Source organism: Girardinichthys multiradiatus, chromosome 20 (genome assembly GCF_021462225.1).
Source record: "Girardinichthys multiradiatus isolate DD_20200921_A chromosome 20, DD_fGirMul_XY1, whole genome shotgun sequence".
NCBI lineage: Eukaryota > Metazoa > Chordata > Actinopteri > Cyprinodontiformes > Goodeidae > Girardinichthys > Girardinichthys multiradiatus.
In genome coordinates this window covers 24922128-24947322 of record NC_061812.1, presented here as the reverse complement: position 1 = coordinate 24947322, position 25195 = coordinate 24922128, and the positions used below count along the sequence as shown (strand labels likewise).

General features: G+C 39.1%; 1 protein-coding gene and 1 long non-coding RNA gene across 2 annotated transcripts; one reads left to right on the top strand and one right to left on the bottom strand.

The window, feature by feature from the left end:
- Positions 1–464: 464 nt before the first annotated feature.
- Positions 465–16400, bottom strand: LOC124856449 (myosin heavy chain, fast skeletal muscle-like). The gene is made up of 41 exons (XM_047346860.1): positions 16325–16400; positions 16151–16187; positions 15854–16064; positions 15604–15747; positions 15020–15176; positions 14809–14836; positions 14602–14713; positions 14419–14511; positions 14050–14113; positions 13873–13971; positions 13510–13613; positions 13140–13278; positions 12124–12242; positions 11840–11989; positions 11593–11763; positions 11189–11495; positions 10991–11064; positions 10322–10409; positions 9638–9755; positions 9422–9545; positions 9186–9322; positions 8491–8746; positions 8173–8415; positions 7915–8091; positions 7675–7820; positions 7462–7552; positions 6854–7243; positions 6622–6748; positions 5851–5969; positions 5555–5751; positions 5289–5472; positions 5045–5210; positions 4808–4932; positions 4422–4730; positions 4138–4341; positions 3316–3441; positions 2536–2706; positions 2307–2411; positions 976–1071; positions 685–816; positions 465–586 (listed from the first exon to the last, which is right to left on the bottom strand). Exons 3-41 carry the CDS (start codon positions 16055–16057, stop codon positions 566–568), a joined length of 5817 nt encoding a protein of 1938 aa, XP_047202816.1. The 5' UTR covers positions 16058–16064; positions 16151–16187; positions 16325–16400; the 3' UTR covers positions 465–565.
- Positions 16401–16997: 597 nt separating this feature from the next.
- Positions 16998–20482, top strand: LOC124856625. The gene is made up of 3 exons (XR_007035380.1): positions 16998–17117; positions 18331–18464; positions 20427–20482. It is a non-coding gene; the product is annotated as an uncharacterized LOC124856625 (long non-coding RNA).
- Positions 20483–25195: the final 4713 nt, after the last annotated feature.

Here is a 25195-nt window from a genome sequence, read left to right as displayed (position 1 = left end):
ATTGTAAGCTTGAGGACTTTTTATCTGATAACAGGTGAGGCTTGACCGCCAGTTTCCTTTGAACCTGAACCTATACGTAGATAATTGTATTTTAAACTAATTGCGTCCTGTTTTTAAGAACTGCAACAAATGGCAGTGAAAAAAAGTTATTAGAATGTATTTTATGGAGTCAAATAATTGTTTTCACGCAGCGTATTTTAAATTAATGTTTTGTACTTTTTATACTAAAGAATATAAAAGTATGATCTATTATTTGCAGTTTTAACTTAATTATCTGTAAGCATGATTTTATTTTAAATCACATGAGGATCAATTGTTAAATGTGACCTACCTTAAATAATTAGTGAATACATTAATTATTTAAATAATTTGGTTTTGCCCCACAAACAATTGCAGCGGGACAGTGCATTACATTGAACAGATTTATATTGGTTTTAATATAAAAAAAAAACACCACAAAAATATGTTACTGCTTGCTTGTTTATTCCTTGTTTCACAATTGACACATCAGACAAAAACATCATATTTTATGATTTCTTGACCTGTGGATAAATCAGTTTCATGTTCACTCTTCAGCCTCCTTTCCCTTGAAATTAAACCAGAAACAATAATGACTTAGAGGATCATAAATGTTAAAATCATTATGGTAAGAATGAAGCTAAATGAAACTAAAGTTGATCATACCCTGGTCATTTCGCGGCTCTTGGCCCGCAGCTTGTTGACTTGAGACTCAGCAATGTCAGCTCGCTCCTGGGCCTCCTCCAGCTCATGCTGAACCTTCCTGTACCTGGACAGGTGAGCGTTGGCCTGCTCCTCCTGGAATGCAGAAAGTCAAACTCTCAAACCGTCTCTCTGGTTGGTCTCCTGATCATTTTTCATCATGCTGTTAGTAGACTGGTGTTAACACATTTTAAGTTAGGGTGTTGCTGGTGTGACACCTATTTATTTTGCATGTTCTGAATACTTCACACTCACAGCATCCTCAGACTGACGCTTGTAGGATTTCACTTTCAGCTGCAGTTTATCCACCAGATCTTGAAGACGGGCAATGTTCTTCTTGTCCTCCTCAGTCTAGGGGCAGTGCACAGCAGAGTCTGTTTGCTTAATCACTGCTTGTTTTGGTAAAATAGAAGTCTAGAACTGCTTCAAAGCACATTCAATCATTCATTCATCTTATGAAATCACATCAAATCAGAAAGATCATCAAGAAGAGCAATGTATGCAAATGATAAATAAATAAATAAATGGCAAAAGAGTTGACAAATTTGAATATATTTAATGCCAAAGGTTGTCTAAAGAACACCGTTCACAGCAGCAGAAACATGGTTACATGTTTTTCCAATATCGAATTTATATTTTTCATACCTGTTTTGGTAACTGTGTGGACAATTGAGGAAAAAAAAAAGCATTTATATGGACATGTTCATGCAGTACTCAGGGTTTATTACTGCTATATACCACAAATTATGAAACAACACATTGCTGAAGTTCACTTCTGATCTGCCTTTGGCACCTGAACTCACTTAAAACTGTTTTATTTATAAACCTATACTGCTTAGACTACTCAAAGCACACTTTGGGATTTTTTCTTTTATTATGTTTGTAATGATAAAAAAGGTGTTTCAATACTTGGTTTGATAGAATGCTCAGTTAAAGAACCACAGCTCAAGTTTTAAATCCTTATGTAAAGTGGTATAGAGAATAAAAGAAAGGGTGAAAATGGTCCCTTTTTGGATTGTTAAATGAGTGTGCATTTAAGAGTCAATATAAATGCAGATTACTTATGTCTACTGGTGTCTTAAATGTTAAACTGAAGTTGTGACAAAGTAGATTGAATATTACAGATGTTATTTACATATAAATCATTTAAAAAGTACTTTTCTATATTACTTTAAAATATTTTCTTGTTGTTTATTTGTAGAAAATAGAATAAACAATAGTCTAAAATTGCACGTTTTCTAATTTAGTTTTATTTTTCACTATTTATGCAGACTTTAGATAGAGCTCCAAAGATTTTCATACAACAGAGAAACCCTGAGTCTTTCTGAAACTCAACAGTAAGTTAATCACTAAACTGCATGGATAAAACCTTTTAGTTGTGACCTCTTTAATCACTCTAGAGGCCAAAGACATATGATTGTGACTCCTGCCCCCTAGTGGTTTTAAAAGTGTTCTACATCTGTTCAGCAGAAATCAATAGGAGCTGTAATTTCCTCATCAAACAAAATATATGATCAACCGCTGTTGTTTGCCTGATAGACTGAATCTCTAGACATGTCAGAAAAGCAAAAACTTTTTTATTGTACCTGATAGGTGAGCTCCTTCACTCTGCGCTCATACTTGCGGACGCCTTTGATGGCTTCGGCTCCACGTCTCTGCTCGGCCTCAACCTCAGCCTCCAGCTCCCGAACCTTCTCAGAAAAAAGCAGACAGATGTTATTTACAGGTCTCCCGGAGAAAATCCTCTTTGTACACATCATAAAACAAGGGGAACAATAAAGCAAAACAACACCCATTATTAAATATTAAACATACTCTGGCCTCCAGTTTCTGCAGCTGCTTCTTGCCTCCCTTCAGAGCTAGATTTTCTGCCTCCTCCAGACGGTGCTGCAGGTCCTTCACCGTGACTTCCAGGTTCTTCTTCATCCTCTCTAAATGAGCGCTGGTGTCCTGCTCCTTCTTCAGCTCCTCTGCCATCATGGCTGCCTGTAAAAGATGAAGATGGAAGAAACTTACACCAGATTTTTAGACAGGTTTAGCAGAGGTGCAGATTCACTAGATTCATTAGGTTTAGCTGTGAGTGGAAGACATCATGCAACAATTTCAAGTCAGGTGCATAAGAGGATCCATGAACACGCATTTCATGAAGTACTTTTTCAATCTAATGGAACTAGTGGAAAAATGTGACAATTTGAAAAAACAGGTGTCCTTCACCTTCTTTTCAACTAAATCACATTGTAACCTGATGTAGCCATGCCATATATTTTACTGTCCACTGCTCAGTTTTTTATTTTTCTATCACAAGTTTCGAGTTGAGTTTCAGAGTTTCAAAAAATAAATGTTTGGAATTTTCATGTCAAAAACAAGTAGAATATAAACTTGCCCCCCCCCAAAAAACCTCTCATTGCTAAGGAATGACAATTATCTGCAGTCAGCATGGATGTCTTTAGTTGGGTTCCTACTGCTTGGACGTAAAGATGTAGAACGGTACATGGTTGCAGTTTACAACTTTGGTACTAGATGTCTTCTTACTGGTTTTAATTATAATAAAATCCCTCACTAATCACAGCAAAAATATAAAGTTAAAGAACTCACATCAGTGATGGCCTTCTTGGCCTTCTCTTCAGCATTTCTCGCCTCCTGAATGGCATCCTCCACCTCACCTTGAACCTGAACAAAATCTGCCTCCAGCTTCTTCTTGGTATTGATGAGGCTGGTATTCTGAAATAATGCACATATAAGTACAGAAAAAACAATCAAATAACTGTTAAAATTAAATGCAGAGAAAAACATAACATAACAGACAATAAAATTGACTGTTTTAAAACAGTAAAACAAGACTTTTCCACAGACTTGGTACCACAAACAAAAAGGCTTGGTCCATTTTGGTCTCAGTTCTGGTGCTAACAAATGGAAAATTCTGAGCCTCTGAACAAAGACAGCGAGCAGCCGTCTATGTTAGAAGATTAGATAAATAATGTAGGCACTAGCTGTTTAGTGATCTATATGTTAGTGTGAGAATTTTAAGACATATTGGTAGCCAATGTAAAGAGTGTTGAAATGGGGGTCATTGTGCTCACTTGCTGGAACATGTAAATAGTCTTGCAGCAGCACCTTGAATGGCTTGTAGACATGAAAATGATGATTTATCCAAACCTAAAACGGGGCTTAGCAATTATTAAAATACAAGAAACAGGAACAGGACAGAGATTTTACAAGTGAGTTAAAGTCCAGAAAAGAATTAGAAAAGAATATTATACCAGGATTTCAAATGCTGGACAAAAAGAAGCAAGAGTGACTGATTTTTGTATATATTTCTGGAGGAGCTATAATCAAATGGCAATGAAATGTAATGTGGTAAACTAAATAAAAGAAGTGGAATCGGAAGTTATGTATGTCCGTTTTTTAGATGTTTACCTGAGAATGCAGCAGTGCAACACGTTCACTAGCATCCACCAGCTCCTGTTCAGCCACTTTGCGGCTTCTCTCTGTCTGCTCCAGAGCGGCTCTGAGCTCCTCAATCTCAGCGGTCATCAGGCTGTTCCTGCGCTCCACCATCGCAACCTGCTCTCTCATGTCATCTTGTGCTCGGACAGCCTCGTCAAGGTGAAGTTGTGCATCCTAAAGGATAAAAAAACATGAACAATGCAATCTAATCGAGTCATATTTTGTAAGAACTCCTATTCGGTTAACTACAGTACCTTAAGCTGTCCCTGCATGTTTCTCAGCTGTTTCTGGGCTTCAGCTGCCTGCCGGTTGGCATGGCTCAGCTGTATCTCCATCTCATTGAGGTCTCCCTCCATCTTCTTCTTGATCCTCAGGGCATCGTTCCTGCTCCTGACCTCAGCATCCAGAGTACTCTGCATGGACTCAATCACCCTCTGGCTGTTCCTCTTGATCTGCTCAATCTCCTCATCCTTTTCTGCAAGTTTTCTGTCGATTTCACTCTTGACTTGGGTGAGTTCAAGTTGTACACGAAGAATCTTGGATTCTTCATGCTCCAGTGTAGCCTGCACAAAAACGTTAATTATGCAGTTAAAGAGTTCCTCCTTTGGATTTCTCTTTACAAACATGTTGTCTTACTTACCTCGGCCTCCTCCAAGGCTGTTTGGATTTCTGATTTCTCATTCTCTGCAGTTTTCTTACCCTTCTCCAGTTCATGAATTGTCTTTCCTGTTTCACTAATATGCTCAGTCAAATCACTTATTTCCTCTGTTGAGAGATCAAAACCCCAAAAATTACAGAGTATACTACTATTAATCAATTATAAACAAAGTTTAGAGATATAATCTGTGGTGTTTTTTTATTTGGGTTTTTTTCGCACGTTGCAGGTTCTTGTTCTCCCTCTTCAGGGTCTCCAGGTGGTCCAGAGCTTCTTCATAGGAGTTTTTCATTTTGAACATCTCTGTGCTCAAAGCACGCGCCTCCTTCTGAGCTCCTTCCAGCTCGGCCTGACTCTCTTCATACTTCTGCTTCCACTCTGCAAGAACCTGAAAAAATAAACCATTTAGCATTGTTTGCTTGCACAGGTTAATCAGCTAAATCTGTGAACTACCAAAATGTCTAACCTTGTCAAAGTTCCTCTGCTTCTTGTCCAGGTTTGCAGCCAGAGCATTAGCTCTCTCCACGTCGATCATCAAGTCCTCCACTTCACCCTGTAGCCTCTGTTTGGTCTTCTCCAGAGAGGCACATTTCGCATTCACGGCCTCGATGGACTCTTCCGCATCCTGAAGACGCTGGGCAAGCTTTTTCCTGCAGAGAGTATGTTTTATTTTAAAACTTTAAGTCATTTACAATTTCAAATCATTATCTTGTAAAAAACCATAACACTTACTTGGCCTCCTCGAGCTCCTCAGTGCGCTGAATGGCATCAGTTTCATACTTGGTTCTCCACTGAGCCACCTCGCTGTTAGCCTTGGACATAGCACGCTGCAGCTCAGCTTTGGCCTCCTGCTCCTCTTCATACTGCTCTCTGAGCAGATCACAGTCATGACGAGCCGACTGAACAGCATGAGCCAGAGCGTTCTTGGCCTAAATGGGTCAAAATATGAAATGTGCAAAGCCAAATATAATATTTAATATTGACATATGAAAGAATTTTTTAACCATGAACAGAGGGAGCTTTAATACCTTAATTTCTTCCTCGAGGTGTCTTTTGAGCTCCTCAATTTGATGCATGAAGGCCTGTTTTCCTCTAGTAAGCTGAGAAACGAGAGACTCCTTTTCCTCCAGCTGACGACTGATTTCACCTGGATAGAACAAGCATAAGTAAATCCTTAAATATCATTTGAATGTCTTACCTGAGGTTGGTTAAAAATAAGGTCCACAGAGCACAGAGATCAAAGAAAATATTTAAAATAAAGCTATATTTCTACGATATCTCAAGACATGTCTGTGGTTCATCAGGATGTAAGAGAGAGCAAGACTTTCAGCGCATAACAGGAAGGGTGTAAGGAGTACAGCAGAGTTGCTCTGTTTTGTCCTTTTGAACTTCAAACATCTGTTTTGGAAATTGTTGAATTCGAGAAAAGTTGGAAATCTTACAATCAAGGTAAAGAAAAAAGAGTTTGTGTAAAGGTCCATTCTCTACAAATGAAGGTTGATGTTTTGCTAAAGTTAGCTGCGCTAACCACACTAATAGCTAACAGCGGATGGAAAGAAATTTCAAATGTCAACTCTTATTATAGTCTTTCCTTTCCTAAAACACCAGTAAAACACTAATATAAAAAAGATAACCACTTATGGAGGAAAGACTATATACTATAACATGTTTTGCCTACTGTTCTTATATCTTCTTGTAGCTCCTAATTAGGATTTATATCAGCAAGTCAAACCTTTACAAAAAAACAGAAATTGGCCTCAAACGTTTGAGTTTCTAAACATTTTGAATGCCTCACTCACCATTTTCAGATAACAGTCTAGCTTTATGAGAGTTAATGTCATTCAGTTGACGAATATGCTCATCATTCTTAGTCTTCAGCTCACTCAGTTGATCTTCTAAAGAGCGGCACATTTTCTCCATGTTAGCCTAGAGCACATAGATAACAATAAAGGTTATGTGCAACACAGTCATTGGGACTTTATTGTTCTTTATTTGTTTTTTCTCTCAAAAAGAAATATTAATACATTTCACCTTTGCTTTTGCAGTGGACTCCATGTTGCTTGAGAGGTCATCAATCTCCATCTTGTATTCACTTTTCTCTTTCTCCAGCTTCTGTTTGACTCTCTGGAGGTTATCGATCTGCTCTCCCAGCTCCGCCACGCTGTCGGCCTGTTTCTTACGAAGAGCTGCAGCCGTGGCCTCATGCTGCAGGGTGGCCTCTTCAAGGTCACGACGCAGCTTCTGAAACTCAGCCTCGCGCTTCTTGTTCATCTCGATCTGAACAGACGTCGCACCACCGGCTTCCTCCAGCCTCTCGCTGATCTCCTCAAGTTCCCTGGAGAGATCGGCTCTCTGCTTCTCTACCTTGGCCCGAGCAGCTCGCTCAGCCTCGATCTCCTCCTCTAGCTCCTCAATACGGGCCTGTGATGCAAAAAATAGTGATCCAGTTGTCACTGATGGTAAGAAACGAAGATCAATTTGACCACATAGTGATCGCTTTGCCAAAAGTAGCTTGTTTGAATGGAACCAGTTTTTTCATATGCAGCCATTAAGAGATAACACACTGCAAATATATTTCATACTATAAGCAATATCAACAAATGACCACCTGCAAAGCCATCAAACTGTTTACTTCTTACCTGTAGTTCCTTGATTTTCTTGTTAAGCTGAACACCAATTGTTTGTTCATCTTCTATCTTACTGAGTAGCTGGCTAATTTCAAAGTCTCTCCTTTATGAACAAAACAAACATGAATGTAAGGTGACATCCGCAGGAAATCTAGGTATCTTGAACCTACGTTGAACTTAAAGAATATAAATTTGTTTTGGGAATTTCTTTTCCTTTTTACCCACTTCTTTATCTTCTCGTCTGACTGCTGTTTGTCATTCTCCAGATCCATTATGGTTTCTTGAGCTAGTTTAAGATCTCCTTCGAGCTTCCTTTTGGCACGTTCAAGATCCATACGGAGCTTCTTTTCCTGCTCCAGGGAACCTTCAAGCTGGTGCAATGAAAGAATAATAAGTACACGTGATGGCATTCATTTTATAAACAAGACTATTGATGACACATGAAACAAACACATGGCTATTTACATCATCCACTTGCTGCTCCAGCTTTGTCTTGGCTTTAGTCAGAGTGTTGACTTTGTCCTCCTCTGCCTGCAGATCGTCCAGGATCTGCTGATGGGCCTCTTGGAGGGCCTTTTTCTCTTTTGTCAATTTAGCAATGGCCTCATCTTGAGAAGCCATTTCCTCAACTAGGTTTTTAACCTGCATTGACAAAAAAATTGTCTTTTTTAGTATTTTGCACAAATTGTATTTAAAACAATATTGTAATTTATACACTCAAACCTTGTTTTCAGTGGCATGTTTCTCCTTTTCCACTTTGGCCAGAGTCAGCTCCAAGTCATCGATGTCCTTCTTCAACTCGGAGCACTCGTCCTCGAGTTTCCTCTTCTTCGCCGTTAGCTCAGCATTGATTTCTTCCTCATCCTCAAGTCTCTCAGCCGTCTCTTTGAGTTTGGCCTCAAGTTGGATCTTTGCTTTAATCAGCTGCTCGCACCTTTCCTCTGCATCCGCCAGGGTTTCCCCCTCCTAGATTAAATTGAATTGCAAAAACTCTCAGCATTAGCAACCTAGTAGTGTAAATCATTCTGGTCTTATACATACCGACTGAATCTGCAATTGCAGGTCATTCTTCTCCTGAAGGAGAGAAACCATCTTCTCCTCCAGTTCTTTCTTCTTAGCCAAAGCTTTCACCAGCTCCTCTTTGGTCTTTTCAAAGTCCTCTTTCATTTGGGCCATCTCCTTCTCCGTCTCTGCACTCTTCAGCAGAGGTTTGATTTTGAAGTACAGCTTCATCCATGGCCAGGTTTTGACATTCATGAATGAGCGGATGTTGTACTGGATGGTGTAGATGGCTTCCCTTGGAGGACAAATCAGATAAATATTCTCTTGTTTGTTTTGTAAAATGTTTACAAACCTTTCTACTGCTCTTTCTATCTGAGGTGGGTGTGCAGGTTAAAAACTGCAATTCAGAAAATTCAAATGTAAGTATGTACTATCTACAGAACTCACTTTGTTTGCATATCACCTACAATCCGCACGTGAAGGGAAGTCAAATGCAACTAAAAAGCACATTTAAAATCAATCAAAAGTACTGTACAACTCAAAAAATGACCCTAACTTGAAATAAAAAAGCATCTTCAAAGGTGCTCTGAATAACTCTAAACATGGTGAAACCTTTCCTTACAGAAAACATTAAAATAAAAACATTTTTTTCATGAAAACATAAGCTTTACACAGTCTAAAGTTTTTGTTGTTGTTGGTTTCAGTGTGTCTTCATCCAGCTCGGGCAAACGTACCTTCTTGCCATCATCTTTACAAATTCTCGCCTCATCACGTAACCTCTGCAGAGAGCCTGGGTCATTGTGACCAGTTCAACCAGTTTCTCATCCCTCATCTCCTCCAGTGTACCCAGCAGTCCAGCCTTAAAGAATACCTGAAAGGAAAAACATAACAGCAACGCACTTGCTTAACATTTCATATCGCTTTATGTTAGAGCAATTTCACAATATTTTTCTTAAATCCGCTGATTTACCTTAGTGTGGCCAAACCTATATTGAGTGTGGTCAATATTAATGGATCCCAGGAGCTTCTCAGAGGCCTTCTTGTTGTCAATGAATTGGCCTTCAGGAATGACACTAGCATTCAGTACTTTGTACCTGAAAGAAGTCAGATAAATCTGATTTTAAAAAATACCCCAGGAAATTTTGCTGAATTAATTATTAATTAAGTACAGTAACGGCTACTCTACCTCTGCTTAAAGTCACCGTAGAGGATCCTGCTGGGGAAACCTTTCCTGCAGATCCTGATACCCTCCAGCACACCGTTACACCTCAGCTGGTGGATGACCAGGAAGTTCTCCATCAGACCTAAATATATATACACATTTAACAGTAACCAGTCTTTACCCTAGTCAACTAAAAAATATGTCATGTTTTCTATTAACATGAAATCACAAATAGTTTTTTGGTTTGACACGGGGTAGGGAGAGGCAACTGGCCCAAATAGAGCCAAGATTTAAATCACTGCAAACAGAATTGATCTAAAATTTCTTTGTTCTTTTTAATTTGGTCTGTCAGAACACGTAGTCAATGTTATAAAATCATTCTTACAAGCACTGGACTTCTAGCAACTGATTAATTTTCCTGGTTGGGCTTTTTAATGACGTAAAATCTTTAGAAAATCATATACAATTAAATTATATCTGAAATTTTCAATTTCTATATATTTTGCCTAAAAATGTATCAAAACTATGTAACTACAGGGAGAAATACATCAACATGCTATAGTTTTGTACATTGATATAAAATGGCTTGTTTTCTCGTACAAAACAATAAGTGTGCTCAAAATACAGAAAACAATTAGAGCCAACATACAGAGAACTTATTTCATTTGTATATATAAAACTTGCACAGTTGTAGTTGTGGAGACTGACCTGGGGTTTTGGATTCATTAGGAATTAGACAGCGCACAAAATGCGGATGAGTGCTTCTCAAATTAGTCATCAGCTTGCCAAGGTTTTCCTACAGAAGGACAACACACATATTATTTTAATTCCTTCCAAACTGAGCACCCTCACCTCACAGCACTGGTTACAATTTTAAAAAACCTTCACAAGATAACAACCCATACAATAAAAAGGAAATTCTTCACACAGCAACAAGGATGGGGAGCAAAGAATGATAAATGAGAGAGAGGCAGGAAACCTGCAGAAACTCTATTTTGAATAAAAATCTCATTTTGTTTTCAAAGATTTTGTACATTAAACAAACCTCATAGGTTTTTTTTTTTTGCAGTTTGGCATCTTCCAAATTTCCACAACTACATAAACTTAACTCCAAAACACCAAAATGAAAATGAAAGAAAAAAAGATAAGATAATAAAATGTGTGCCTGTAGAGCTGCAAGAAGGACAAGTTTTATGTAACCTTGTTTGGTCTACATCAAAGAGATTTCATTCCTTAATCCTAAATCAGTGTTATTAATTTATCAATGATGCATCTTAGTTTAGCTTAAGGGAATGCTATCATTAGGCTTAAGTACAAACAATGCAGGTACATTTTACATACATTGTGTCATGTTATAATCCAAAGATTAAAATTTACCCTAAAGACAGCTGAAACAGTTTGGAATGAGCCGCCCTTCTTCTTGCCACCACCCTTCTTCCCACCTTTGGCATCTGTAGAAAGTATTGTACTTCATTTGTCATGCTCATTTAACAACTGACTGTGCCGATTTTACCACGATTCATGCGTTCTAAACATTTGACATAGCATGTAACACTGTAAATACATAAATGGTACCATCTGTTCCAGAGTGGGATGCATAGAGGTGAGAAAGCAGCTTTACTGAAGACTTCTGGTAAAGCTGAACCACAGTGTCATTCAGGGGGTCCTTGTTCTTATCTAGCCAGCCAAGAACATTGTAGTCCACAGTGCCAGCATAGTGCATTAGAGAGAAATGAGCCTCAGCTTTGCCTTTAGCAGGCTTTGGTTTCTGGAAGGGAGCACTTTTCCCCACATGTTGGTCATACAGTTTGCTCTTGAAGGTCATGTCCGTTGCCTTGGGAACAATACACTCCTCTTCAAGGATGGAAAAGATTCCCATTGGCTGTCAGGATAGAAAAAAATGTATTAAAAACAATAGATTTCAGGGAATTAAAATGATTTTCTGTGTTGGTCAGTGTCTGTTTGAGCATGATGCTGACCTTCTCGATGAGCTCAATGCATGCAGCCAAGTCCATGCCAAAGTCAATGAACTCCCACTCAATTCCCTCTTTCTTGTACTCTTCTTGCTCCAGGACGAACATGTGATGGTTGAAGAACTGTTGCAGTTTTTCATTGGTGAAGTTGATGCAAAGCTGTTCCAAGCTGTTGAACTGTAAGAACACAGACTCTGTTAGATGTTTACTGTGCTGGTTTACTGATTTAAAGGTCAATCCATATGTTACTGACATCAAAGATTTCAAAGCCAGCGATGTCCAAGACACCGATAAAGAAGTTCCTTGGCTGCCTGGTGTCCAACATCTCGTTGATTCTGACGACCATCCACAAGAACATCTTCTCATAGACAGACTTGCAGAGAGCACTCACTGCATTATGCACCTAAAGATTGAAATTTTAATTCAAATTGAATTTCATTTAGTACAAAGATAAAAAAAAATGCTTACATTTTGTTTTTATTTTTAAAAACCATTAAATGAATCTATTTAATCTCATAAACTTGAATGGCTGATTACCTGTGGCACAGTTTGACCTTTGACCACCATTTCATTTCCAACCTTGACCCTGGGGTAACACAAAGCTTTGAGCATGTCAGCAGAGTTCAGGCCCATGAGGTAGGCGATTTTATCAGCCACTGATGAAAACAGAAATACAAGAGCATTTTTAACATGGTAAATAACAATACCATTATGAAGTCCATCCATCTAGCATATGCTTTTAATTTGAATCACCTGAGTAGGTGAGGATCTTATGCACCAGCTAACCCTGTTTTCTTGAGAAACCAAAGGTATCCTTGTCTTAGGTAGAAAGCAGGTATTTTCTTGTTTTCCTCACAGTCCTTTTCAAATTTCCCCCAGAAAACATTGGTGCCAGTTTTTTTTTTTTTTTTTTGTTAGGCAAAAGATTTCCAAAGGAAACAGCTTACCACCCATCCATCCCTCTATCCATTAACTTTCGATTATCAGAGATTGGGCCACAGAGATTGGGCCACAGGGGTCACAGGCCCAGGACGGAAACCCAGACAACCCTCCTGGGCCTGTTACCCCTGTGGCCCAATCTCTGTGGCCCAATCTCTGTGTATCAACAGGGGTAACAGGCCCAGGAGGAAAGCCGAGACATCCATCTTCCCTGCGACACCTTCCAGCTCATTCTGGGGAATCTCAAGGTGTTTCCAGACCAAAATGTATTTATAGTCCCTCCAGCAAGTTCTGAGTCTTCCCCAGGTTTTCCTCCCAGTGGTACGTCCCCGTTTGAAACCTTTAAAGGAAGGCGACCAGCAGGCATCCTGATCAGATGCCCGAGCCACCTGAGTCCAGCCGCCCTAAGAAGGAAGCTAATTTTTGACACTTCTGTCAGGGTTCTTAAAGGACATAGCTTACCTCCTTCCTATTTGAGTCCCAGGTTTTTAAACATGAAGAAAAGCTACTAATTAAATACCTGTTGTTGCAACTATTCTTAGTTGTAGAAGCACATTTCAGTGGGTGAAAAGTTATTTACGTTATATTAATATTTTAAGATTTAGGGCTGTTACCCTCTGTGCCATCAGGCTCAGCCTGCTCTTCACGCTGCTTCTGCTTGAACTTCATGTTTCCATGATGCATCACTGCTCCTGTCAGCTTGTAAATGCCAACTTTCTCTTCTGCAGTAAAGCCCAGGATGTCGATCGCAGTCTGAGGAATGGACATACGTATATGCAGATTTATGATTTTTTATTGATCATATTCTATAAATAAACAAACTTGATTGCTGAATGTGTTCATCAACTATTCCAGAAAAGCATTCTGATGATAATAATAATAATAATAATAATAATAATAATAATAATAATAATAATAATAATAATAATAATAATGATGATGTTTGAATAGCCCCAAAAAAGTTTCACAACACATTTTACTCACGTCAGTGGCCATGAATTCTTCAACGTCATTGATACTCTTGACAGTGATTTCTCCCTGACTGATCATGGGAAAGTCATAAGGGTTGGTGCTGATGAGGAGGGCCTCTGAAAACAAATTACATTTCCTGTATTTTAGTATCTAGACTTGAGTGAAGTATTACTTTATGTACCAGGAGGCTACATTGTTTAATTTTAAAAAAATTTTTAACATAACAGCAAATAATAACAGCAGTATTTACTAATATACCATATTCACATGTTCAAATGAGAGGGCAGTTGTATAAACTTATATTAACCCACCCCTTCTCCTGCAACATTATTCCCATCTCTTCATTTTGTGTAGATAATCCAAAACATTGCCTACCTATTAGCTCAGGTTTGTGGCCTGTTGCGAGCTGGTAGAAGATGTGATAACTTCTCTCAGCAGACAGCTGGAACGTCACACGAGACTTCTCCAGCAGATCTAACAGTAAAAACATGATTTTACTCTTTGTCCAATCACAAAACCTTGTGGCAGGTTTGGAAATCTGAACAAACGTACATGTTTCAATATCAGCTGAAGCCAGCTTTCCAGATGTTCCAAAATGGATTCTGATGAATTTACCCTGCAGGAGTACAGTCATTAAAGTTGCTTTATTATGTAAATATTCTTCTTTTGCATTTGTTCTTATCTCATCAATAATTAATTTAAACCAGATTAATATGTGATGTAGATTATGCTTTGTATTTATAGCAATCTGCAAACTGTGTATAAATAAAAACGTTGCATGCAACATTATGCAAACAAAACTAGCACTTTTTAAAAGATCAAGCAGAGAATAAATGAAAAAGAACACAAAGAGGCAAAGACTTTTGTACTAGTTTAAAACCAAACCTTATTTCCCAAGATGGGAAAACTTGGAAAACTTACAAAGCGAGATGAGTTGTCATTCCTCACTGTCTTGGCGTTACCATAGGCCTCCAGCAGTGGATTGGCTGCAATGATTTGATCTTCCAGCGAACCCTTTAAATTAAGTCATAAGACACATATTTGTGTGTTGCAGTTCACATCTGCATGGGTATCCCACATTTATACAAGACCTTTCCTGCTCACCTGCATTTTCCCAGGAATTTGTTCAGTTTTCTTTCCAGAGGCTACTGCGATTGTTGCAAAGTACTGGATTACACGTTTGGTGTTCACAGTCTTCCCTGCACCAGATTCTCCACTAGGAGGCACATATTTCTTGAGGTTTGATTTTCCATTTCCAGTTCAATACGGCACAATATCATTTCAAAATGAGTCTCTTTCTTTTTTACTTACGTAATCAGGATTGACTGATTCTCACGGTCTAAAAAAAAAAAAAAATGCAATTTAAAACCATATTGTTCAAGGGTTTTCATAACAGTACACACGTCATGTTGTCTTAATGAACTAAAGGTTTATAAGTGACTCTGTGTAAAGTCATTTATAGTTAAATTTGTTCATACAGTTGCTGTTTTGGACACATTGGGGCCTACAACGTAAATGGTACCTTGGAGCATAAACTGATATGCATTATCAGAGATGGAGAAGATGTGGGGTGGAGCCTCAATTCTCTTCTTCCCCCTGTATCCTGCAACAACCACTGAATCGTACACTGGCAGCCACTTGTAGGGGTTCACAGTGACACAGAACAAGCCGGAGTAGGTCTGTGAAAGACAGTGATCAGTCATACATATAGCACAATTTAGTCATGGAACAAATTTAAATGGATCCCCAAGTTAACATCTCTAAGCTGTTAAGTTGTCCAAAGTGGCTAAGCCACAAAAGCTATTAACTATTATGGGTACAAGCAAGTCAGATCTACCTCGGATCCGTTACATTGCAACCTAAATGCTTCATTAGTAACATGCTGCTGCCAGAGACTACAGGTCCAAGTTAAAGCTAATAGGCTAGCAGAAGATCAGACCTGTAAAAGACCAGTCTTGTTCTGGCACTCTACCATGCATGCTTTATCAAACTTAAATGTCTGCTGTCTGCAGCTGCTATTGGAAAGTGAGGTCTCCATTGCTTGGTGGGCTTGAACTCAGCTCAAAAAGGGCTAAAAGGCTTAGTAAATCCATGAAATGTTCTTACGTAGATCATCCACGCTGCATAGCGCTCTTTGAGGTTATACAGCACAGCAGGCTCACTGAGGTGGGTCATCATGGCCATGTCCTCAATCTTGTCAAACTTTGGCGGGTTCATTGGAAAGATTTCATCCTCCTTTACAGTGATACTCTGCAACAAAACAGTGAAACGTGCACCATGAGTAAACATCTAGTTTCTAATAAACATCAGACAGATTCATGTTTGTTCCAACATGTGCATTTAGATGTCCACATACCTTTCCACCCTGAACTTCAACCGTGGCTTTGCCACCCTCCTTCTTCACTAGTTTACCCTTCAAATACATCTCAGCGGGCTCAGATACATAGTAAGCTGTTTTGGCATCAAAAGGAGTGTTCTGAGCCTCAATTCTCTCCCTTTCTGGTTTCCGGAGGTACACGGCCGCCGGGCCAAAACACCCCATGTCTGGCTCCGCACTCATGACTCAACTGTAAAAATAAGTAAAACCAAAACATAATTACGTTCAGGTTTTTTCAGTGTTCTGGCAATATATGCGTGTGTAGTTGTAATTTACCTTGTTTGTTTTCAGTGATGCACTTGGTGTGTGGATACTAAGAAAGGTTAGAAAGCAGTAAAGGAAATAATTAACGTTATATGGGTATAGAAAATTTTGACATTAACAAATAATCAAATTAATGACAATAATTTTAAAGCACAACTCACAGCAACAGTATGATTGAAGACTCACCTTTCCAGGCAGCCAGTCAGTCCTGAACTTCAGAGAGAACTGAAAGCGCTTCTTTTATGCTGAAATCTCTGGCGGCCATGGAGGAACAACCATCCTTTTAGGGCCACTTATCCTTCTCCAGACACATGGTCTCAGATGTCTTCCACATCTCTCCATCACCAGTGGTGTTACCCTATCCGTTGCAATGCCAAAACAATTACTAACTGAAACCCCAGGTCCGAAACCTCCATACAAAACCAAGCAGCAACTGGGACTGGGTAGACTGTGCACATCTTAAGACCCTGGATGACTGAGATACATGATGATTTTTAAAATAAAGGAAAATAAAGTTATTAACTTTTAGTGTCTACAGATGATTCACATGAATAATTATTTGAGCAACCAAATCTTTGGCAGTGATTTGAAACAGCTCTTAAGCCCAAGCTGAAGAGTTTACTTAAAGCTAATTTAGGAACCCATTATAATTCATTATACTTGGAGAATGTTATATGCAATTCTCCAGAGGTATGATTAGGTTGCACCAAAAAATGACATTTGATATCTTTGGCCTTCTTTTATAGTCTTATTAGGACTTAAAACAAATATAGCTTCTCACACACAAATACCCAAGCTCCTACTACTTAAATGGCTGACAAATGCTTCGAACGCCTCTGTTAATTACATGCGAGATAGTTTTCAGCATCCTGTTACAACAGAAGAATGTCCCGTCTGTGAAGCCCCATATTATCGAATATAATTATTGTGATTTAGTCATCAGCTCGCCGGGTTCATTTGAGCTAGGTTCTGAATCTTGGTAAGTACACTTATGTACATGTTTGTTGCTTGTTTCTCTGTAGAGTAGATCTTAAATTCTTGGAGTGTTTGCAGTTATCACTATATGTTGCATTGATACACTGATTATTGGTCCATTTTACTGTTTGAAATTTTGAAATCAATAAAGGCCTCACTAGCAATGCTTTGTTGGTTGTCCAAATCTTATTTAGTTTTGTGTTATTGCTGTTGTTCTGTAAACAGTAGAAATGTGCTGTTGTGAAATCTTAAAAAATAAGGAGAATGATTGGACATACTGTACAGTGAATAGGTAAAGAAGTTGAAAAACAAATAAAAACATAAATGTAGCAAGCGTAATTGTACAACACAGATTTCTCAGCTGAGTGGTTTACTGTACATGAAAGTACTGGAGTTTTTATCTGAATGTAGATAAATTAACAACTTATTTACGTAACGAACCACCTGCTGACTTCTGGGCAATGTTGTCAACACGTCTGAGAGGCAAATACTGTTTTTAAATTCCTGAGGAGTGACTATTCCCCAGTGTGTGATAAATAATACATCTCTGAGAACATGTCATCAGCACTATCAGTCTGACAGAGGTACCCAATCCTTGTGGTTTTTAGTATAACAATGGCCATCATTGGGCATCGACATGGACAAACTTTATCAGTTTATTATTTTACTTAGTACCCCTACACATAGCCCATTCTAAAATGGCCAAACTCTAACACTCAGTAGTTTAATTTAACCTCCCCAATAACACGCACCGTTCCAAACCGTTTGTAAAGTGCCTTGAGACAACATGTATTGTGAATTGGAGCTATATTAATAAAAATTGAAACTATTGCTAGCAAATGAAAGTTCAGGGAAGCTAAGTATGTGTGAGCATTCCCAAGTGTTGTCTGTTTTTCTGTCAAGTTCTAGCTAGCAGGTTTGCTCATGGAGCAGTGTTTGCAGCTATTACAGGAGATAATTCCTGATGCAGGTTTTTAACATGGTTGCCTTGCAGCAACAAGGTCTGGGTTTGAATCCCAGTCAGTGTATTTTTGCATGGGGTTTGCATGTTCTCCCTGTGTATACATGGATTGTCTCTGGGTTTTCACCATTCTCCTCCAATATCAAAACATGCATGTTAGGTTATTTGGACTATGAGTGTGTGTGTGCATGGTTAGGTTGTCCTATATGTCCCCATTTTGTTCCATGATGGATTTGCCACCTATCCTAAGGTGTAGGTCTACACCTCCTCTAACCCAATGACCGCTGGATATGGAAACGAGCCCCCCATTGCGACCCAGCAAGGATGAGCTGGTATTGGCAAAGGATGGATGGGTGGATTCCTGATGCCATGACATCTCAAATAATCAGGGTAATGTATTTAAATGAACACATTTTGTCGGATTCCAAGCACATAAAGTTCAATTGCTTGTTGGCATTTAAATCTGGAATGTCAAATATCAAGTCTTTCAGGTCTCCCTAAACTAAAGGCCAAATGTTTGCAGCTGTGAGTAAATGTGAACCTTTGCTTGGAGCTCAACTGACAAAACGTCTTGTTGGAAATCATTTTGGAACAAGAAGGGAGCATACCAAAACAGCATGCTCCAAATTTGTAGCTGCAACATTAAAGAGTTTATTTCGCTGAAACTATGGGACCAAGTCCAAGTTCTGACAAACAGCCCGCACAGTAACCCACTCTGCACCAAATTTTGCACTTGACGCAATGCAGTCAGTCAGGCATCATTCTCCTGGCATCTGCTGAGCCCAGACCCAGAAAGAGAAGCATGATTCAATATTAAGTTGCAAGGAACATTCATCACTGGATTTATGGAAGAGATGCTAGCCTATCATGGTACCACACTGTACTTCAGAGAGCTCCTGAGGACGATCTATTATTATCACAAATCTTTGTAGAAGCAGTCTGCATGCTTAGGTGCCCCATTTTACACAGTTGTGGCCATGGGAATGGTTGGGAAAATCTGAATTCAAACAGATTAGTAGGGGTGAGAAAATGTGTGTTGATTTTCATGTGTCAGGAAATGGCAACAAGAAAATAACTTCTCACCTAAACTTAGTGTGTGCAGTGAGAAGCAGTACACTGCAGAAGACCCCCCCCCCAAAGGACTGTGGCTGAGCTAGGCTCTCCTAACAATAGTTAGGGGAAGGTAACAGAGAGCCAAGAAGGCTCTGACTCTTGGTTCCAACAGGGAAAGGTTTTAAAGGAATATTCCCTCGTTACCCAGACATGTAATGGGCCAGAAGAGTTCTAAAGATCTGCTTCCTCCCCAGGGAGAAACATTTGATCGTATAGTGAAAAAATATAGACCAACAAGCACTGACTGCACTAATGAATGGGTTAAAACATGAGATTTTCTGACAAGAAGCTCATTCAGCTCTAAAATATTAAACGGTATTAATTTTAGCTTGTAGTCCAACTTTTCTTTACTTTTTTAACTTTCCTTTATCAAGCCACTGTAGTGTATTTTTTTGTTTTTTTTTGGTCAGTTCAAACCACTTTTTTCATCATGTAAAACATTTTGAATTGTCTCGTTGCTGAAATGTGCTATATACAGTAAATATACTTGCCTTGCCTTGCCTAGTCATATCTACAGTCAGAGCAATATTTAAAATTTTTAAACAACTGTATTTTTTCTAAAATAAAAATCAATCAATCAATCATTCAATCAATCAATCAACCATGCAATCAATCAATCAATCTCAATGTAAATGTGGATGACTAAAATAGTTTCTGTTTTTATCCTATTCCTTTCTGTGCTTCCTCTTAGATAGCATACCAATGGTGTGGTAAAGGTTTAATACCTTATTTCAAAAGCATCATGGACCCTCCCCAGATGTCTTCTGCTTTGTGACCAAAGCATGCTGAGGTCATTCAGACGTGTTTTTCTTACTTTAAAAAAAGAAAAACAGAAAATCAGGAGTTAAATCTTTGGAGTTAAATCTCCAAAATGACAATTTTAGAACTGTTAACCGTTAATTTAATATTGGTCATACTGGTGGTGATTATGATAATGATAGTACGGTGGCCGGGGGGTGCAAAACACTTTTACAAGTACCAAAACAAATTAACATTTTAGAAAATAAATTTACATTTCAGAAAACAATTTAACAAGATGCGAAACACTTTTACATTTCAGAAAACAAATTTACATTTCAGAAAACACTTTTACATTTCAGAAAACAAATTTACCTTTCAGAAAACAAATTTACATTTCAGAAAACAAATTTACATTTGAGAAAACACTTTTACATTTCAGAAAACAAATTTACATTTCAGAAAACAAATTTACATTTCAGAAAACATTTTACATTTCAGAAAATCAACCGGAAAGGGAATGTACCAACGCCGACGGCTGTCCCAATTCATGAATCATTCTGAGCAAATGCTGCCGACAAATGTGTCCTTATTTTCCCGATTTGAAGGATGGGTCGTGAGTATCCTTCGCGGCCCATCATTTCCCATCATTCATTGCGGGTCAAAGCGGATTGGTCAAGCAGGGGAAGCCATGGCGGACCATAGCAACAAAAGCTGTGAGTAAACTATGAAAAATTACACTTTCTGTGACACAAATTAACTTCTACAATGTTTTTAGTACGGGAATATAACTACGTAGACGGGAAATATCTGCTTGATTTATCTAGACATCGCTTAATTTCAAACGTGCTCCGACGTGTTCGGAGTTTTCCGTTCCCGGCGTAGTAACCGGCTTGCCTCGCCAGCCCTACCGGCGGTGAGGTGAGCTAGCCCGGTAGAGATCTGACCGGACTATCGGCACTAAGCTCCCGCTGGCAGTCATCACAGTGAACGTTTAACACAAGTGATTTCTAACAGTTTATGTTATTATTTTAATTGTTACTGAAAATCGATTTAACATTTCAGGTGATATTAAGGTTAACCAGAATAAATGGACAGTTTTATGTAATCCAACTGTATCGCTGGAGAGTGTGATTGAGAATAAATAAGCTTTACAATATGAATTTTTAATGAAGAAATGTGCTATATGTTTTAAAAGTTTATTTATAATTCAGTCAGCATTATAATTTCTGATTCCAGGTAAACCCGACGAGGAATACACCTCCAAATGTAAGTGAATCTCAGTAAAGAAGTGAAAAGTTTGAAAGAGCTTGTTTTAGACATTTGCATAGAAATATTTTCTTCAAATTAAGACAAATGTGAAATTTAAAAAGGCTTTATTTTTGCTCTGATATTAAGCAAGATGTTGTTTTTTTTGGTATTTTCATATAATTTTTTTTTTAGGTACAAAGGAGCAGACGGGCCAGTTTATTAAGCTCAGGGGTGAGAACCACCACCTTTTTACTGGAGCTACAAACTCAGCCACAGTGGCTTGGAGGTACAATAACAACATTCTTTGCAGTCAGTTTCTGTCCAGTTTCAGTAACTCCTATCTTTCTAACTTTCATAAATATCCATCCAGTGATTAACATACTTCTTTTGGTTTAGGACAATTCTGGAGAAGATGGACCAACAGGGGAAGGTCACCCCCTTTGCAGGACAAAACAATGTGGGACAATAAAAAAAAAAAAAAAGAATATAAAGTATGTTCATAAGTTCTCATGTCACACACAAATAAAAAAATATTTCTAAAAGTCTTGTTGGTTTCTCTGTTTAGTCAACTCTTTTTTTTTTATTCCATCTAACTTTAGGATTGTAAGTATCCAGGGTCAGGAGAGGGAGTCAGTGAAAAGCCCACTGCTGCTACTTGGCCCTGGTTTTTCCTTATGGATGAGGTATTGGGACAGAGGTCTTCCACAACACCTCCTGTCCTGATTGCCTCCATCCCTGAGGACACTCCAGGGCCAAGCGGAGCGGTGGTCAACCAGATGGAGAAGGAAGACAGTGAGCCAGCAGGAAGGGGTCGGAAAAGAAAGAGGGACAGAGATGAGATGATGGAGTTGATCAGGGAGGACATGAGGCTACAGAGAATGGACAGACTGTTTTCCAAAGACTGGCACCAAAATAAGATGCTACATAAGAAATATTAAGTTTTGTTCAGATTGTTTCTTAAAGTTTTAAGCTGTTCTAATAAATTTCAAAATAGTTTTTGTCACTAATGTTATTTACATTTGATCTAACAATACATCAACTTCATTTAAAGTTATAAACAGAATTTATTATGAAAAATACAAACAGCACTTTAAACAGAATGGGGAAAGAAAACATTCAAACAGATCAAGATTACAAGACACAAAAGGCATAAAATAAAACTATGTACAAATATTTACAATAGCGACAGCAGGATCAACCTGAGTGACCAGTTCCTGGAAAAACATCTTCAACAGAACAAAGAGGCAGATGTCTTTCTGAACAGAAAGTCTCTGGAGGTGTGGCTAAATCTCTCTCAAGGTCAGAGACTTGGATGGGACGCTGCAACTGAGACCTTTGGTTTGTCTTTCTGGATGGTGAGCGAAGCATCACACAGGTGGTCTGCAGATGTTTGTGATGCCTCTCTCCACTGTCCACGGTATCGTCCATCAAGTGGGTTTAAAGGACTGGCTGAATTGATGGCTGCCACATCACTAAGAGGTAATCGGAAAAATGCAGAATTAGAAGATGGTGCTCACAAAATATTACAATTAGTTATACCCCTCAAACATTAATCACATCTATAATATTATACTTGGCTGCACACAGTAGTCATGTTCTGGTGGTACCTCCTCCAGGGCAGACACCTCAGCTGAAAGTTGATCCCGCCAGAGAGCAACGCTGACTGCCTCAGTCCAAACCTCATCCTCATCCTCTTCTACAGCCTCCTCTGGGTCACTCTCTGGGGCCGTGACATCCCCAGCACCAAGGCAGATGTTGTGGAGGATGGTGCATGCTGTTATGACCTGAAAACAATTTAAAAGAGGGTGCATATATGTGTATATTATGTATAATGTATATATAAAATGGATCTAGATCAAGACTTACGTGAGGTACAAAGGTGTCGTGCACCTCCAGCGCTTGCAGGAAGATGGCCCTGAATATGGTTTTCATCATTTCAAAAACACGCTCTATTATAGAGCGTGTTTTTGGAATGATGGCTGTTAAAGCGCTGGACTCCCACACCTTGTCTTGTCTTCTTGTAGGGAGTGATGAGGGGTAGTGGATATTGGAGGCATAGGTACCCTCCATCAGCAAGGATAAAATGCCCTGGAGGAGGATAAACTGTACAGTGGGCTGTGGCGGAGCACCCTAGAGTCATGCACTGACCCAGGCCAGCCCACATACGTGTCAATAAAATTGCTCTCAGAAACTGCTTGCAGGATTATGGAAGGGAAGAGTTTCCTGTTCCTGTAGCACTGACCATCAGGGCTGCTTGGACACCTGAAGTGGATATGGCAGCCGTCAATTGCACCCATAGCTTTAAGAAAAGCTCTGTGGCGTGCCAGCCCTGCAAACTCACGGGACACTGCCTTAAGTTCTCAGGGGTCTTTAGAAGGTAGATGACCTGGTGACGAATAGCCACGATCTCCTCTGTTACTCTGTGGACGATGCGATGGACAGTAGAGCGAGGCATCCCAAACACTCTGCAGACCACTCTGTAGGATGTGCCACTTGCCACCAAGAAAAGAAAAACCAAGGTCTCAATAGTAGCACCCCATCCATGTTGCCTATCCTGGTGCAAAAGATTAAGCAGCACTGCCAGAGACTCTCTGCTCCGCTGAAAATCGGGCCTGGTGTCCTCCTGGTTGAAGAAGCGATCAGGACTGGGACACTCAGGTTGATCCTGCAGTAAAGGGGTCTGGTCTAGAAAAGGGAAGAATGGAGATGGAAAAACACATTATTTTTAAGGCATGCGTCTGGATATTTTAAGTGATCAAAGCAAGTAGATACCAATACACCAAAAACACTGCATTATTATATAATTATCTAAGAACAGCCAGAGGGGATCAAATACTTTATAATTCCCATGTATCTTAAAATTTAAAGTTGTTGTTTATAATATATATATATATATATATATATATAAATAAAATATGTCGACATACATTAGTCATAAAGTTGCTATCTCTTTGTTTATTGGCTAGTTAAATCAAACATCTTTTTTACCTGAACATGATTGTCTCTGGATTGTACCTGGAATCAGAAATTATAATGCTAACTGAATTATAAATAAACTTTTAAAACATATAGCACATTTCTTCATTAAAAATTCATATTGTAAAGCTTATTTATTCTCAATCACACTCTCCAGCGATACAGTTGGATTACATAAAACTGTCCATTTATTCTGGTTAACCTTAATATCACCTGAAATGTTAAATCGATTTTCAGTAACAATTAAAATAATAACATAAACTGTTAGAAATCACTTGTGTTAAACGTTCACTGTGATGACTGCCAGCGGGAGCTTAGTGCCGATAGTCCGGTCAGATCTCTACCGGGCTAGCTCACCTCACCGCCGGTAGGGCTGGCGAGGTGAGCCGGTTACTACGCCGGGAACGGAAAACTCCGAACACGTCGGAGCACATTTGAAATTAAGTGATGTCTAGATAAATCAAGCAGATATTTCCCGTCTACGTAGTTATATTCCCGTACTAAAAACATTGTAGAAGTTAATTTGTGTCACAGAAAGTGTAATTTTTCATAGTTTACTCACAGCTTTTGTTGCTATGGTCCGCCATGGCTTCCCCTGCTTGACCAATCCGCTTCGACCCGCAATGAATGATGGGAAATGATGGGCCGCGAAGGATACTCACAACCCATCCTTCAAATCGGGCAAAATAAGGACACATTTGTCGGCAGCATTTGCTCGGAATGATTCATGAATTGGGACAGCCTTCGTCGCCGCGCTATAACGTAATCGGCCTACAAATGCGGCCTTCGAAGGATGCAGCCCTGAGGCTGACTTCCGGGTCAGCCTCGGCGTTGGTACATTCCCTTTCCGGTTGATTTTCTGAAATGTAAATTTGTTTTGGTACTTGTAAAAGTGTTTTGCACCCCCCGGCCACCGTATGATAGAGAGGCTGGTAACATAAGCGGCACATTTGCACTAGAGGGTGACATGGGAGTGGATTTTCTCTCCTGTCCCATTCCGCTCCCACAGAAAAATGTCTTGTCCCATCCCAATCCCAGGCCAG